Genomic DNA, 13,691 nt, shown 5'->3' on the forward strand with positions numbered 1-13,691 from the left:
CCTCCTTCAAGCATCGCTCTTTCTGCTCATTCTTAAGGAGTTTGGAAAGGAAAATAGAATGTAAACAAAAAACACTTTTTAATCACGGATGAACTGTTGCTGGTTTACATCACATTATGGTAGATGTATGTCCCAACTGCACAAACAATCTGCTTGTGGAATATTTGGTTAGTTGTCTTGCTGCCTTGAGACAGCCCAGGCTTTCAGTGCAGCCACTCACTCAGCCCTGGAAAGCAGCATGGTAGTCCTGTATCCATTAAAAATGGATCAATATTTAAATGTCAGCCTATCTGACTGAAAATCCCAGTGGTGATAATTAGTTATCAGGGCCTGAGCCCCTATGTTTGGATAGGGTATCATTGCACTTGCAGGGCTTCCAACCTTATGAGAAGGCAAGGGGCTGGACTGCAGCACCCTGCAGTGCCCACCTACTGTGCATTTAAAATGGAGATAAAGACCAGGGGGCTGCATGTGCAGCCAAAATTAAATGGAAAATAGGGAGACAGACATATCAAACAGTGATGATTCAGTCTTGTATCTCTTTTCAGGTGATATATATTCCTGGCATCTTTGCAATGATCTTCAGGTCATTAAGTAATTGACCAGTGACTAATTAAAAAACCTTGTTATCCCTGGCTGCCAGCCAAGAGGTGCTGCAATGTTCAAACCATGCTATGGATGTCAAACACAGACATCAAGCCTTTGACTGAACAGAAAATGAAGATCTCACAGTCCTGGAGGATAAGGGATTGAATTTCTCATTGCTCTTTTCAATTTATGGGGCACCCTATAAAATCTGCCTGAGTCTATCTCAGCCACTGAAGGTGGTGATCAAAATACAGATCAGTCACTCAGAGCACTCCTGGCTCAGCACTTCTGTACACAGAAGTGGTTTTTGTTCATGATGAAACACTTGCTGTATGACTGATTCTATTACAAAATTCCTTACTGAGAAAACATAGCTGTCATTTCCCCCATTAGTGCTGATGAGCCTCTCCAACATCTGGCAAAAGATTTGTCTTTAAAATACATTCAGTTTTATATTTATGCACAATTTCAGATTTTAATTTTATAAAATAAATAAATTTATTTTGGAAAAAAAATTGAGCCCAGATGCAGATCAGTTCCAAGCTTGCCTCTGGTGACAGTGACTGCAATCTGTACTCTACACCCTGTCAATACCTGGTCAATAACTGTGACTGAATCCAAAGCTCTAAGAGCAGAATTTATCACAGCTTCCCTGGATTTCACCTGGGAACAGTGTGAGATAGACAGAAGGAGGCTTGATTTAATATCTTGCTCATCACTTGGCTGAGTGCTGTGCAAGCAGGCCAGCATTGCTAACGGGCAAGCAGAGATTACAATGTGAGATTTGACGTGACAGACATCCATCTGGGCAATCACAGTGCTACTCACTGAGCAATTTTGGAGTTTTGGAGCAGAGTCATAGCTTGGATAACAGCTTCAGTTGCTGTGGTTGCAGTAAGGAGCAGATTCAGGCAACTGGAGACATGGAAAAATGAGCACACAAAGTAAAAGGCGGTAGCAGCAACAGCTGACGAGGGGAAAAATGTTGTAACTGTGGCCAAGACTTTCTTTTTCTGTTATGTGGTGGCTTTAAGGAATGGCAACAAGTTGCTTTAGCTGACAATCCGGCTTTTTGTCCTGCACCTCGCCTGGTTTTGTGTCTCAGAGGAGCTGTGCTGTGTCCACAGCTCACATACACCACTCTCACCCCCTGCACGCTCACAAGAGCCCGGGTCACTCAGTCACTCACGATGTGAGCAGCACAGGATGAGCCTCCAAGCATGGGATGTGTATGTCTACACACCTCGGAGCTATGCTGGCTCTGTTATCTGATCCCATGAATGGAGCTCCAGGGTGAATCACAGCCTGAACTTCACTCTGTGTCATTCATTGGATTTGCAAAAGTGCCATTTGCAGAGGAAGAAAAAGCTTTGATGTACAAAAGTCCGTATTAGTCAAAGGAAAGACTGCCTGACAGAGACAGACAGGACATTAAACCATTACAATTTTTGCTGCTTCTCCCTGGAAACTAAAACAAAGTTTCTACAACATGGATTAGATTGATTACTGCTGTGGAGAAATTCTTGGAAGGTCTTTACTTCACATTTAACTTGTTCATCTGATTTCATATCTATTTGTGTGACAAAGCAGGAGTAGGAGGAAGAGGGAAGGACTGGTATTCATGAATAACTTCCTGGCACTGGTGACCACTAAGTGCTACATGATCAGCACTTACTCCTGCAGCCTCCCAGTATGATCCTTTCTTTGCTAGACAGTTCTCCAGCAGGGCTCAAGTGAGCAGAAATGGTAAAAAGCTGATTGATCAGGAGGTCCCAAAAAGCCTTCACTCAGAGAGGAATGAAGAATGATGTGGATAGATGCAGGACAGACTGCTCTGATCATGCAGACTCAATAGTCAGGTGTTTTTAAGACTCTCCTCTTGGGTTTCCTTCATTTTCCTGGATAGTAGCAGGACTAGGTTTCATGCAAATATGTAGTTAATTACTCTCAATAAAAAGTTGGATCAATGAGGTACAGCAATGGGTCAAATATTACCCAGGTATGTTATTTCTTTCTTTTTTTCTTTGAGTCATGAAAAAAATAGGTGATTCATATAAGGGAACTGTATTTCATTTATCCCAAGTAATGCTGAGAAGAAAGCAGCTCTTACACACCATGCTCTAATGCAGTTTCCCACACAGGTTCAAGTGTCTGGACCTCCATTTCCTGTGGGAGATGTGTGGAACCTGTACCAAAATAAGCCAGTTGCACTGTTTTCCTCTAAAATATATTTTATCACTTTGAGATCATTATGTAAGAGGCATTAGACATTATCTACATAATGTTAGTTGTAATATAGTGATGATCTATTGAAGAAAGGCATTTCCTCGCAATGAACTTCTAAAAATTCATTACTGACCACTATTAAGAGAGTGATATGTCTAATTCTGATGTCTGATGGAGCTTGTCTGTGCATATAATTTTGTCTGGTACCTTAGGTATTTCTGTGGCAGGTAATTGTAGCAAATATTATGGAGAATGCTCTGTTGATTCCCACTGATAAAAAAGATCCATGCAAAATAAGCAGCCTTTGAAACAATATTGTTGTGATATACGTGACAGCTGCCAGGTGTTATGCTGAAGGAGCTAGACTGCATAAAAATATGAAAACAAAATGCTTGAACTAAAGTTTAAACTATTTAAAAATAACCTGTTGTGCTCCCTTTGTTTCCGCTGCCTGGAAGTGTTGAGTGCCAGAAGTGTAACACTTGACATTTGAGGCAGATAAACATAGTCTACAGATTATGTGATTGCTTTGCAACCAGCTAGCATTTTTTAATCATGCCCGTTCTTGTCAACACTGGGGGTTGTTTCTAAACAAGCCAGCTAAAAATGGGAATTAAATTCAATTTCTAGCTCATTTTCTGAGGCTACAGAAACCCTGGAAGCAAGAAACCTCTATTTTCACTGCTTCTCTCTCTAAGACCCACACTTCCTAACTTTCCCACCCTTGCTCTCCTGCTGGATAAAGAGGAGGTGCAAAGGCACTGGGTAGTTCATGTGCCTCTAAGGGTGTGGATCCAATTTTTCCCCTGGCAGAAAAAGTGATTCAGGAGTTTTCTTGCCAAATGGTCCTGACTCTTATTGCTGCCCAGATGCCACTGCTTACAGGGCATTTGTGCTGAGGCAACTGTTTGTTGAGCTGTGCTGAAATGAAATCATTCAAATGATCCAGGTTTAAAAATATCTTCCTTCACCTCAAAAAAACCTACCAAAAAATTGACGTTGTTCCAGTGACATTCCCATTCTTAGCACAGCCCTTCAAAGAGCTGCAGCAATGCAAATGGGCAGTGAACCATGGAACCAAAGAAGGAAGAGGTGAACGAGGACCCAAGGGGCAGAACCTGCTTTTGGTTAGGATTGCTGCTCCAGAAAACATTTGTGTAGGTTGTAACCAACCACCTCATCCATCTGCATTTAAGTGGACTGTGAAGCCATTCAGCCCTTCACCTTTCCTCCCCTCTTCCTAAATTTAAGAGTTTGTGATCTTGTAAAATAATACTGCAGTCAAAGTTATTAATTCCTTTCAAGGAGTTTTTTGATATCCTGAAATACTTGGCTGGAATCTTCCTTGTGTAATTGCTTAAAAGCCAGATCTAGTCTAACCCTGTCACCCAGAGTGTCTGTAGAGTCAGTAGAAAGAATCAGGTACCTCCAGAGGGCAATCCACTTCTTTGAGGATGGGAAAAATCACCCTCTTGTTGTGCCTTTCTCTAATCACTCCCATTAGAGAGGATGAATAGAGTTTGCTTGAGTGGATATCTTGTTTCTGGATGACTAAAATTTGTCAATACAGATCCCAGCCTTTGTACCTAAAGGCTACGGAGGTTAGTGCTGGTAAAGCAGAAAACAATGTATAGACTTCATTATATTTCAAATATCTAAAAGGCCTAGTCTACCTATTTTCCCCAGCATAAATAGGATAACTGCTGGGACCTAATAAATGAAAATGTTATGACAAAGCATCCCACTGACTTCTTTCCTTGTCTCCACACCCTTTTACAAGAACCTTATACAGATTTAAGTAGAGCCCTGCTTAAGGAAGCAAATACTGAAAGATGCTGAATATTTGCAACTTTGGAACAACTCATCAGGCTCAGCTCTGAGATCCTTATACTGTTTATTCATGCAAATTCTAGCGTGCCAGATGCTGAGGAGTGCTGAATGGCTGCTCAGTGGGAGTTGTGGTTGCTCAGCACCTTCATAGAATTGGCATGTAAACTCCAGCTTGGACTTTGCTTATGGGAAAAACAAAACCAACCATCAGTCATGTATGGTGTACTTCTCTCCCCACTTCATGAGCTGGCCTGGTGAAAATTCCTGGTGCTTATTGAAAGCACCATCTGATGTCACTCGACACCACAGGGGAAAACATAAATCAAAGTGTAAGTATTCAGCACTCTCTCAGCATTGGCTTAATGTGATTAATGTAATCTGAGGTAAACACTTTAGTTATTCCTTATTACTTTTAGGGACCCAAAGGGTTGGGACTTGTTATTCTAGGTAATGTGAAAAACAACTCCTACCCACGAGATCTCCAAGGCAAAGATAAAACTCAGGTAGAAGCTTGACAAGTTACCTAACAGCAATGGACTGACACAATGAAGTGTTGAATCTGGACTGTCCTAAAGGCATATGGCAAGGGCTGTGCCATGCTCAGCGCTGAGCTTTCCTCTGGGAGCCCAGTAGGGTTGCAGTAACAGGGAGAGCAAGATAATCCAGCGTGAGATTACAAGGACCTACAGAGTGGTCAAGTATTTAATCCCAGTGACCTTCTTCTGCATTCTGTCTTTCTCAGTCACAGCCTGGTTCAAAACAGGTCTTTTTCTCTAAAATCTACAGCTGAAATCTTTGTCTTGGACAATTCCAGCACACCGTGTAACTCTGAGATGTGTGGGCTGCTGTCGGAAGGGAAGAATGGACTTAATAATATGGACAAAGTTGCTTGCACCTTGTTTCACACAAAGAGAGCATACCTCAGTCACTGTATGATTCAGAGACAAACAGTGAAGTGCCACAGGTGTGAAAACACAAGCCTAAAAGCCAAGTAATGGCCCTACTGTCAGTTTTGTGCTTGCTTCACTCCTGGCTGGGTGTGATGGAAAATGATTGGTCTTGGAAAGGCACATCGAGGTATTGCAGACTAGCAGCCTGCTGAGTCCGGCAAGGTGCAGGGAGCAAATGCTTCATCCAGCCAAACCCAGTGGGAATGTGCTGCAGTTCCAACATTGTTTTGCTGACACAGGAAGATGTCATCGCAGCAAAATATGAAGGAGTTAACACATTATGAAATACAGTTTTGGCAGTGATGCAGACAAAGATTGTTTTGCTTGAAATGCAGTACCAGCAGCACTGGTTAACAGGGTAATGCAGTCAGCTTGCCAGTCTAAGTCATTGCATTTTGCTTTCTTCTTATGTATTGGGTCCAAATCCTATAAAGCACAGCGTAACATTAAACTAGTAGATAGTTCTTTGCTTCGAAGTTTATCTTGATTTAATGCAAATTTTTGGATAGTAGCTGGTTAGAATAGCACCTGGAAGTGCTAAGGGCAGGAAGCCTTCCTTGCTCAGGAAGAGAAACAGAGAAGTGGCAAAGTACCAGTGTAGGTTAAAGGAAAAAAAAAAAAAGGCAGGAATTGTGTTTTAAACCTCTAGACCTCTTGCCAGTCCTATTCCTTTACAGGGTGAGAAGTGAGGAGGGTTATCCCATGCCTGCTTACACACACTGCTGAGGGCTTGGTACACAAAATTGTACAACTAGTTTCAAAATTAATCTTAGCTAGTCCAGGCACTCTGACTGCCCTTCAAAAATAAAGGTAAAATTTTCAGCATCACAAAATACTAATAAACCACATACACTCGTGCATCTACCAAGATCAAGAGAGAGCCAAAGGCCTTATAACTCAGAAAGTCTAGCTGTGTATTGACTGTAATCAGGTTGAAAGATTTGAAATCAGCGCTTTCCAGGGCTGAGAGGCAAATCTTCTATAATCAGGCCTCAATTAGCTACCTGCCTTTCAGCTGAAGATCCGGCCCCCTGGGCCAAATTCTTTACCATACTTTTGCATGAGTCTGGGAGACAGCTCTTCTCACCAACATTGCTGGAAATGGGCTTTTGCATTCAAGTAGGCAGCTGTTTCTCCCATGTTTTCACCATGCTTGTAGTTTCAGTAAAATACATTATAAAGTTAGCAAGCAAAAGCTATTTTGATCTGCAAGATCCCTGTTTGGGTTTTGCAGTAAGTAGCAATGACTACCTTGCTTTCAAAATATGAATCTAAGTCAAAGACTGGTCCACATTTCAAATAGTAAAGCAGTTTCTCAGATATTTCATTGAAATTAATAGAGCTGTTTCAATTAATAAGGCTGTTTCAAGACCAATCAAGGATCTTGATAAAAATGACACTGTGAATTCTAATTAGATAAAAATAAAAAAACAGTGATCTATTTCCTTTCATACCTTCATGCTGCCTTGTTTGTTGGTGACAATTAAATAGGTAGTAACTGGAATGAAGCCCAATAGTCAATTAATACTTAACACGCCACTAGTTCTTACTTATTCTTGTAGTACACTTTAAAACAGTAAGTACTTACAAAAATGCTTAAGAAAATCATCCATCCCATGCTTCAGTTCATCACAAGCATCCCTGCTTCAATGTTTGTTGCTGGATGTGTCTATTAGCAACACTGCTTTAGTAACTTTCTGTTTTAGGAAAATTCTATAAATGATTGAGATGTTGGAATTCAGAGGATACTACTTTGTTATTTGCCCTCTATTGAGTTGTATGACATCAAATAGCTCACCTGAGATCATGCTGAGGTTTCTGCACAAAGAACATTGGCAGCATGGCTGGTTTAATTTTAGCAATGTACAATAATGTATGTGTGCATCTAGAAATACAAAGGGAAAAAAATCCCGTATATCTCAAGTTAAATTGTAGTTTTAATGATGAAGACACAAGGCTTCCCTTAGCTAGCAAATCAACAATTTTAATACATTTTATCTTTAATAGGGTTTCTCATCCTATCACAAAGCAGTCTTCATTCTTTGCCAAATGGATCTGGAACAAGTAAAATATTTCTGCCTATTGCACTGGTCTGTTAAATATCAACTAATTTTAGAAATTCCTTTTATTAGCAGCTCAAGTATACATGTCCAGATTCCTTTTTCTACTGTAAGTGTAGGATACCTATGCAAAAAAAAAGAGAGGGATATAAACTGAAGTTTGTATCTCTGTATTATCTGAGTTAAATTGAAGTGAAATAAATATTAGAAGACTTAAAAGGAAAAAGAAAAGAAAACACTTCCAAGGCAGATTTCATAACAGCAGAACGAGTATCGTTTTGAGTGGCAATGCACTGGCAATAACATTTGGCTCTGGTTCACATCAATCTGGAGGCCCAGCTACACAAGCCAAGCTGGCTCAGGATCACTTCTGAACAGGCATTTATCACCTTCAGTGCAATAATATTCCAGAGGTCCAAATCAGGACTAAGCCCTTTGCACAGATGCGACACGCTCACCTAGCCTAATCCTTCCTCAGACACTGGTAGATGCAGAAGTCCCTCTGACTTCTTTGGTGTTAGAAGTCTTGTCTTACCTTCCCGAATTTCCTAGCTCCTTGCCTTTTCCTTTCTTTCCCACTTCATTCTGTTTCCCTGCATGTTGTGAAGTCTTACGGATTTTTATGCAATTATATTTTCCTCTTCCATTTATCAACCTTTCCTTCCTTTGCAGCCTGGTTCTGAACCACACCCTCAAGGACAAGTGGAGGAAGCTCCCGTGAGCAGTGAGAGGGGTGACGAGCCGGCTCGTCATGTCTTCTCCTTCTCCTGGTTGAACTCACTGAATGAATGATGACTCACTCTGGCTGGCTTCTGGTGTGCTTCTCCTCAGAAGGACCGTGAGTGCAGGCAGCCTGCCTGCAGTCAGCAAAGAAACTGGCCTGGGAAGGGACATCCGAGCAGGTTCCATTCCTAGGAACTCAGCTGACCTCCACATCATACCCTTGAATTGACAGACCTGAGAGGGAGGGGAGCATGGGGACAGATTACTGTATGTATTGTAGTCAGAGTGTTTTCCAATAATTTCTTGATTCCAAGGAGGAAGAAGCATCACCACAGCTTTAGGCTGAGCACTGTTAGTGTTTTATAACTCACTTGATGGCACGTCCCCACGTAGGTGTAAACACTTCACCAATGTTCTTATCTAAAATGCTGGTATGATATTCTCTAGTAGCATCCTTTGCCAAAACAGTGTTTCTCCTCAGTATCCTCCTGTGTGCCCGCTTGTCAGTGCTGGTGACTTCAGTGACACTATCATGTCCTTGGCAGCCCCAAGTCAGGGTTGTGTCTAACAGTACTGGTGCCTCCCAGGCTGCGGAGGCTGAACACGGGACGCAAGAAGGAAGCTGCCATTCCTTCCTTTGCACTTGCTCTTCCTACTAAACCACAACAGATGACGCTTGCAGAAACACATTATTTGTAAGGAAGAGCCCCAGTGGCAGGAGTGAGGAAGATGCACGTATGAAAAGCACTGGCCAAGATCCCCACACAGCTCTGAATATGTGGGGCAGTTGCTGAAGTGCTGCCCAGTCTGTCCAGCTGTAACCTGTGTCTGTGTCTTCTCAGCCATCAGTGTTTGTGCAAAAGGGGACATGTTCTTACATGAAACCAGAGTGCAATAAGGTGGTCACAGGTGCTCACTCAAGGTTTCATTTCGAGCCCCTGTGCTGTGCTGTAGAAAAGGCGGATGCTGACTGTCCTGTTCTGTGTTCATTGCAGATGTTGAGCCATCAAATGAAATCAAATTTGTGTCTTAAAAGAGGCTCTACAAGTTGCAGTGAAGGCAGCACTCTGATTTTTGTCACTGGGAGTAGGGTGTCAACACTCAGTAGTGTTTAAGAGAGATTGGCAGGCTGCCGGGAGCGCTTGGTGCCATAGGGGACCAGGTGTCAAGCTCTGCACTAGGGTTACGTGTGGATCTTTCCCAAATCCCCGAGCCAGGCCCTTAGCGCAGTGTTTTGGCAGGGGCTTGTGTGGGGCCATCAGGCTGCACTGTGCCCCAGCAGGACTGGTGAGCTGGCAGTGCAGACTGGTTAGCAGGCTGCGTGGGGTCAGCCCCTGTCTGGACACCGGTTGCTATCGGCCCGAGTGACATCAACCCTCGCTGGTATCTGCTTTCCCTGGAGAGCGTTCCCTGGAAAACTCCGCTGAGAGAGTTTTGGAGGGCTGCACAGGCGAGCTCCGCGCAAAGCTTTGGAACTCTCACAGCCGAGAGCGAGCGCCGCCCAGCACCGCCACCGCATCGCCTCCGGTTGCTGGAGCAGCTTTTCCCTGGGATTTGGTTCGGGGTGAGGGATTTACTATTTTCTCTCAGTCGTCCTGGAGATTTCCCCCAGCTTCTCCCGGGAAGTTTCTCCACACCCACTGCAGCCTCCCTAGTAGCCCCTGAGAGGGATCCCGCTTGAGCACCGCAGTCGGGACGGGGGAAGCCGAAGCAGGGAGGAACCTGTCCTTTAGGGGTGCGGGAAGGATGCGAAAACGCAAAAGAGATGCGGGAGGGCCTCACCGCCTTCCCATCGCTGCTCCCCGGTGGGAGGTGGCTGCCCGATGCCGGCCACAGAGGCAGGAGCCAGGGAGCCCCCTCGGGGGGCTGCAGAGGTGGCATTCGGCAGCTCCGAGGCACCCCTCGACACCCCGTTCCCGGGAGCAGCCTGCCCGGGGGTGGCGGCGGGGGCAGCCCCGTCCGGGGCCGACGGCGTCGGGGAGCGCCTGTGGGAGAGCCCGCGGGGACGGGGCTCCCCGGGGCGGGATGGAAACATCCCCGGGGGAGATACAGGGCTCCCCGCAGCCCTGGGTGTCCATGGCCGAGGGTGTCCCCCCCCCCCCCGGTAAGCGCTGAGGGAGGCGGAGAAGCCCTCAGGTGTCTAGGCAAGAAAGTCTATCAAGTCATATTTACTTTGCAGCTTTTATTAAAAATATAAATATTAAACATTCTCTTACACAACCAAATCGACCGAGCGCTGAAAAGATGTTTTATTGTGAAAATGTTTACAGGAAAAAAAAGTGGATTGAAAGTAGCTTACAGAGATTCCCCCTCCCACCTCCCTGCCCCCAGCAAAAAAGTTTTCTGTCTTCTTGGCACCATTTCTTCCAATGCTCACACATCCCTACGTAGCGATGGCACTAGAATAACTGGGAAATGGAGAAATAAATAAAGGTAGGGGAGGTTACGAACGACACTCGTGTTTTTGCACTTGGTACACGGTTGTGCATGCTAGTCAAGGGACAGAGGCTGTTCGGAGTACGCCCTTCTAGGTTTAAAGCTATATAAAAATAAAGAGATGACATCAGAGCAGCACTATGGTACATCGGACGGTGTAATTATTCTTGTGCTAACTGCGGAATCTCTTTGGCAAGGCGGGGAGGGGCCGTTTCACTTCCCGATTATCTCCATCAGTTTCCTGTTGCTGTGAGCTTGCTGCGCTAACTGCTCGGCTCGGGCCATCTCCAAGACTTCTCGCAGGAGGTGGAAAGTCAGATCCAGAGAAATAGGGGGCTCCTCGGATCGTTTCTCCCTCTCCACGGCCTCACCCTCGGCTTCGCCGTCCTCTCGGTTCCCCGGCGAGCGCTCGGGCAGCTGCTGCAGCTGTTGAACCGCCGCCCGGAAAAAGTTGCTGGCGGAGGCTTCGGGCTGTAGGTGGCTGGTGCTGCTGGAGGAGGCGGAGAAAGAGCCAATGGGTCTCTTGTGAAGGTTGCCCAGGCGCAGGAAATACTCTTCTCCCATGCGGAGCAGGACGGGCAGAGTTTGCTGATGCTGCTGCTGCTGTTGCTGCTGCTGGAAGAAATCTGGCTGGTGCAGAGCCCCAGGGGCGGATGCCGGGCTCTTGCTGAGAGCTCTGCACTCCTGGCAGGGCAGGAGGGCCACCAGCAGGATTCCCGTGGAGACCAGCAGCGGGATCTTCATGATCGGGGCCCAAACCTGCGGGGCAGACGGGGGACGGGGGTTGGGTTACAAAGCCGAGCCGCGGCGGCGGGGAGGGCAGTGCGCTGCCGGGGAGGGGGCGTCCCCGCCGCCGCTGTCCCAGTGCTGAAAGGCAAAGCTCCGCTCCCTTCCGCTCCCCTCCGCTCCCCTCCGCTCCCCTCCGCTCCCCTCCGCGCTCCGCACACCACCCCTGGCCCCGCTCACCCCGGCCCATTCCCCCGCGCCGTCGAGGCGGCCGCTTCCCGCAGAACAACCCGGCAGAACAGTCCCGCAGGGCGGCTGCGGGCTGCGCCGGCAGCGGCTCCCGGGGAGCAAGGCTGGGCTGAGCCCCTGCGGAGAGCCCACGCGTGTGCGCGACCCGCGCCTCTTCACCACCCAGGGCGAGGGGGAACGTGGGGTGCCTGTGGCGGGGCGGCTTTTCCCGCGAGCTGTGGGGCTCGAGCGCCCGTTCCTCACCTGCCCTGCCCGGCCAGGACAGTTCCCCGTATCCCGGGGGACGCCGCGCTCAGCCCCGCTCAGCGCAGGGCAGCGCATCCGCTGCGCGCCCGGGCGCGGCTCCGCACCTACCTGGGGCGGCGGTGGCGGCGGTAGGGCAGGGCGGGCGGCGGCGGGACTCGGCGGTGCCCGGCGTCCCTTCCTCTCGCTCTCCCTCGGAGCCGGCTCCTGGCGAACTTAGGATCAGATTTGGTACTAATCAGAGCCGGGGTGCGGGATTTTTATAGCTTAGACCCTCTCCTGGAATCACGCAGAACTTGCCTAATAAGCTGACGCTCTCCTGACAGCCCGATTGCGTGCCCCGATCTACTGCTGAATAAATCATGGGGGCCCGTCGGAGCGGCGATGGGCCGAGTTTCGCTATCGCAACCCCAAATCTCACGTCCAATTATATCAACAGATATTTATCGCCTCTGCAGTGACGTCAGCCGGGCCGGGGGCCGGGGAGCAGGATGCCCCCCCCACCCCATTGACAAAAATACTTGAATGAGATTTCCTAGCGGGCGCGTACTATGAGAGGTCACTCCGGGGAAACTTTCCACTCACGGGCCGGCCCGCGGGGAGGGACCCGACCCGACCCGAGCGGGACCGGAGCTGCTGTCTCGGGCAATCTCCTTCTCTATCCCCGGTCTTTCCCAGCCTCCCATCCTCGGCCGCCTGAGAGCCCGCCCGCACGGGGCGGCTGTGGCGGGTGGGCGCAGGAGGCTCCGCAGGGCTCCTGTTTTGGGTGGTTCCCGTCTTTGCTCCGCTGCCGGGGCCGGCCCGGGCCGGGGCAGCGCTCGCCCTGCAGAGCGGCAGGGGCGCAGCCGAGCCCGCGGGGAAGGGGCAGAGCAGGTGCCAGTGCCCGGACGGACCCGCGGCAGCGCTGGCACCGGGGCTGCCAGGGACCCTGCCGGCGGGAGAGGGGGCGGAAAGGCCCCGGAGGTGACGGGGAAGGGAGAGACAGTCCTAGGACGGGCTGGGAGCATCTGCCGGGGCAGGGAGCGTCTCCCGGGGGGCGCTCCACTCCTCCTGCCCTGCCACCGCCGGCAGAGCCGCCTGCTCCTCCCTGTCCCGGCTCCGCGCTGCCGGCACCCCTCCCGCGGTCTGGGTCCCGCTCCTCTCCTTTGCTTTCCCACTGTTTGCATGGAGGCAACAACTGCTCTTTTTTCCCCCATCTCGACTCCACTAGCTAATCTTCCCCACCTCTTCAACGCCATGGCCGTGTAAAAGCACATGCTTTCCCTGTTTGCCCTCAGCTAAGGCCCTCCCCTCCAGCCTTAATCCCTTAGTGGAGCTTTTTTCGAAGTATTCTCCCATGACCAGCATGTCTTCAGGCTCCAGACCATATTACATCAATGTCTTCACCTGGGTTTCTTGCCCTCTGATTTCTTCAAGAGGAAGGGCTGCCCATAGAAATACCTTCTGCCCAACATCCTTTCCATGTGTAATGTGTGTTCTTCCATTTTTGCATCCCATCATCTTTGCCAATGCCTCTCAGTCCTACTTCTCCACTGCCTCAGTTGAAACATCAGTCATATCCTTCCCTTTAAACTGGAGAACTTTACAGAAAACCTACTGGTTTTATCTTGCCTAGACAATAAACTCCTGGCATCAGGCACTTGAGTATCTCCCATTGTAG

The 13,691-nt window shown here is 48.1% G+C and overlaps 2 protein-coding genes across 4 annotated transcripts in view; one reads left to right on the plus strand and one right to left on the minus strand.

Moving 5' to 3' along the window:
- Window positions 1-9,491, plus strand: part of TRIM55 (tripartite motif containing 55) — a 35,281-nt gene extending 25,790 nt beyond the window's left edge. For all 3 annotated transcript variants that reach the window (XM_014872997.2, XM_014872998.2, XM_088166999.1), the window contains one exon: window positions 8,327-9,491. In XM_014872997.2, coding sequence (XP_014728483.1) covers window positions 8,327-8,446 — 120 coding nt within the window. In that variant the 3' untranslated portion in view covers window positions 8,447-9,491. The remainder of the gene's footprint in view (window positions 1-8,326) is intronic.
- Window positions 9,492-10,544: 1,053 nt separating this feature from the next.
- Window positions 10,545-12,610, minus strand: CRH (corticotropin releasing hormone). The gene is made up of 2 exons (XM_014872999.2): window positions 12,143-12,610; window positions 10,545-11,572 (listed from the first exon to the last, which is right to left on the minus strand). The coding sequence occupies exon 2, from the start codon at window positions 11,555-11,557 to the stop codon at window positions 11,027-11,029; it is 531 nt and encodes a 176-aa protein (XP_014728485.1). The 5' UTR covers window positions 11,558-11,572; window positions 12,143-12,610; the 3' UTR covers window positions 10,545-11,026.
- Window positions 12,611-13,691: the final 1,081 nt, after the last annotated feature.

Source organism: Sturnus vulgaris, chromosome 1 (genome assembly GCF_052056855.1).
Source record: "Sturnus vulgaris isolate bStuVul1 chromosome 1, bStuVul1.hap1, whole genome shotgun sequence".
Classification (NCBI taxonomy): Eukaryota; Metazoa; Chordata; class Aves; order Passeriformes; family Sturnidae; genus Sturnus; species Sturnus vulgaris.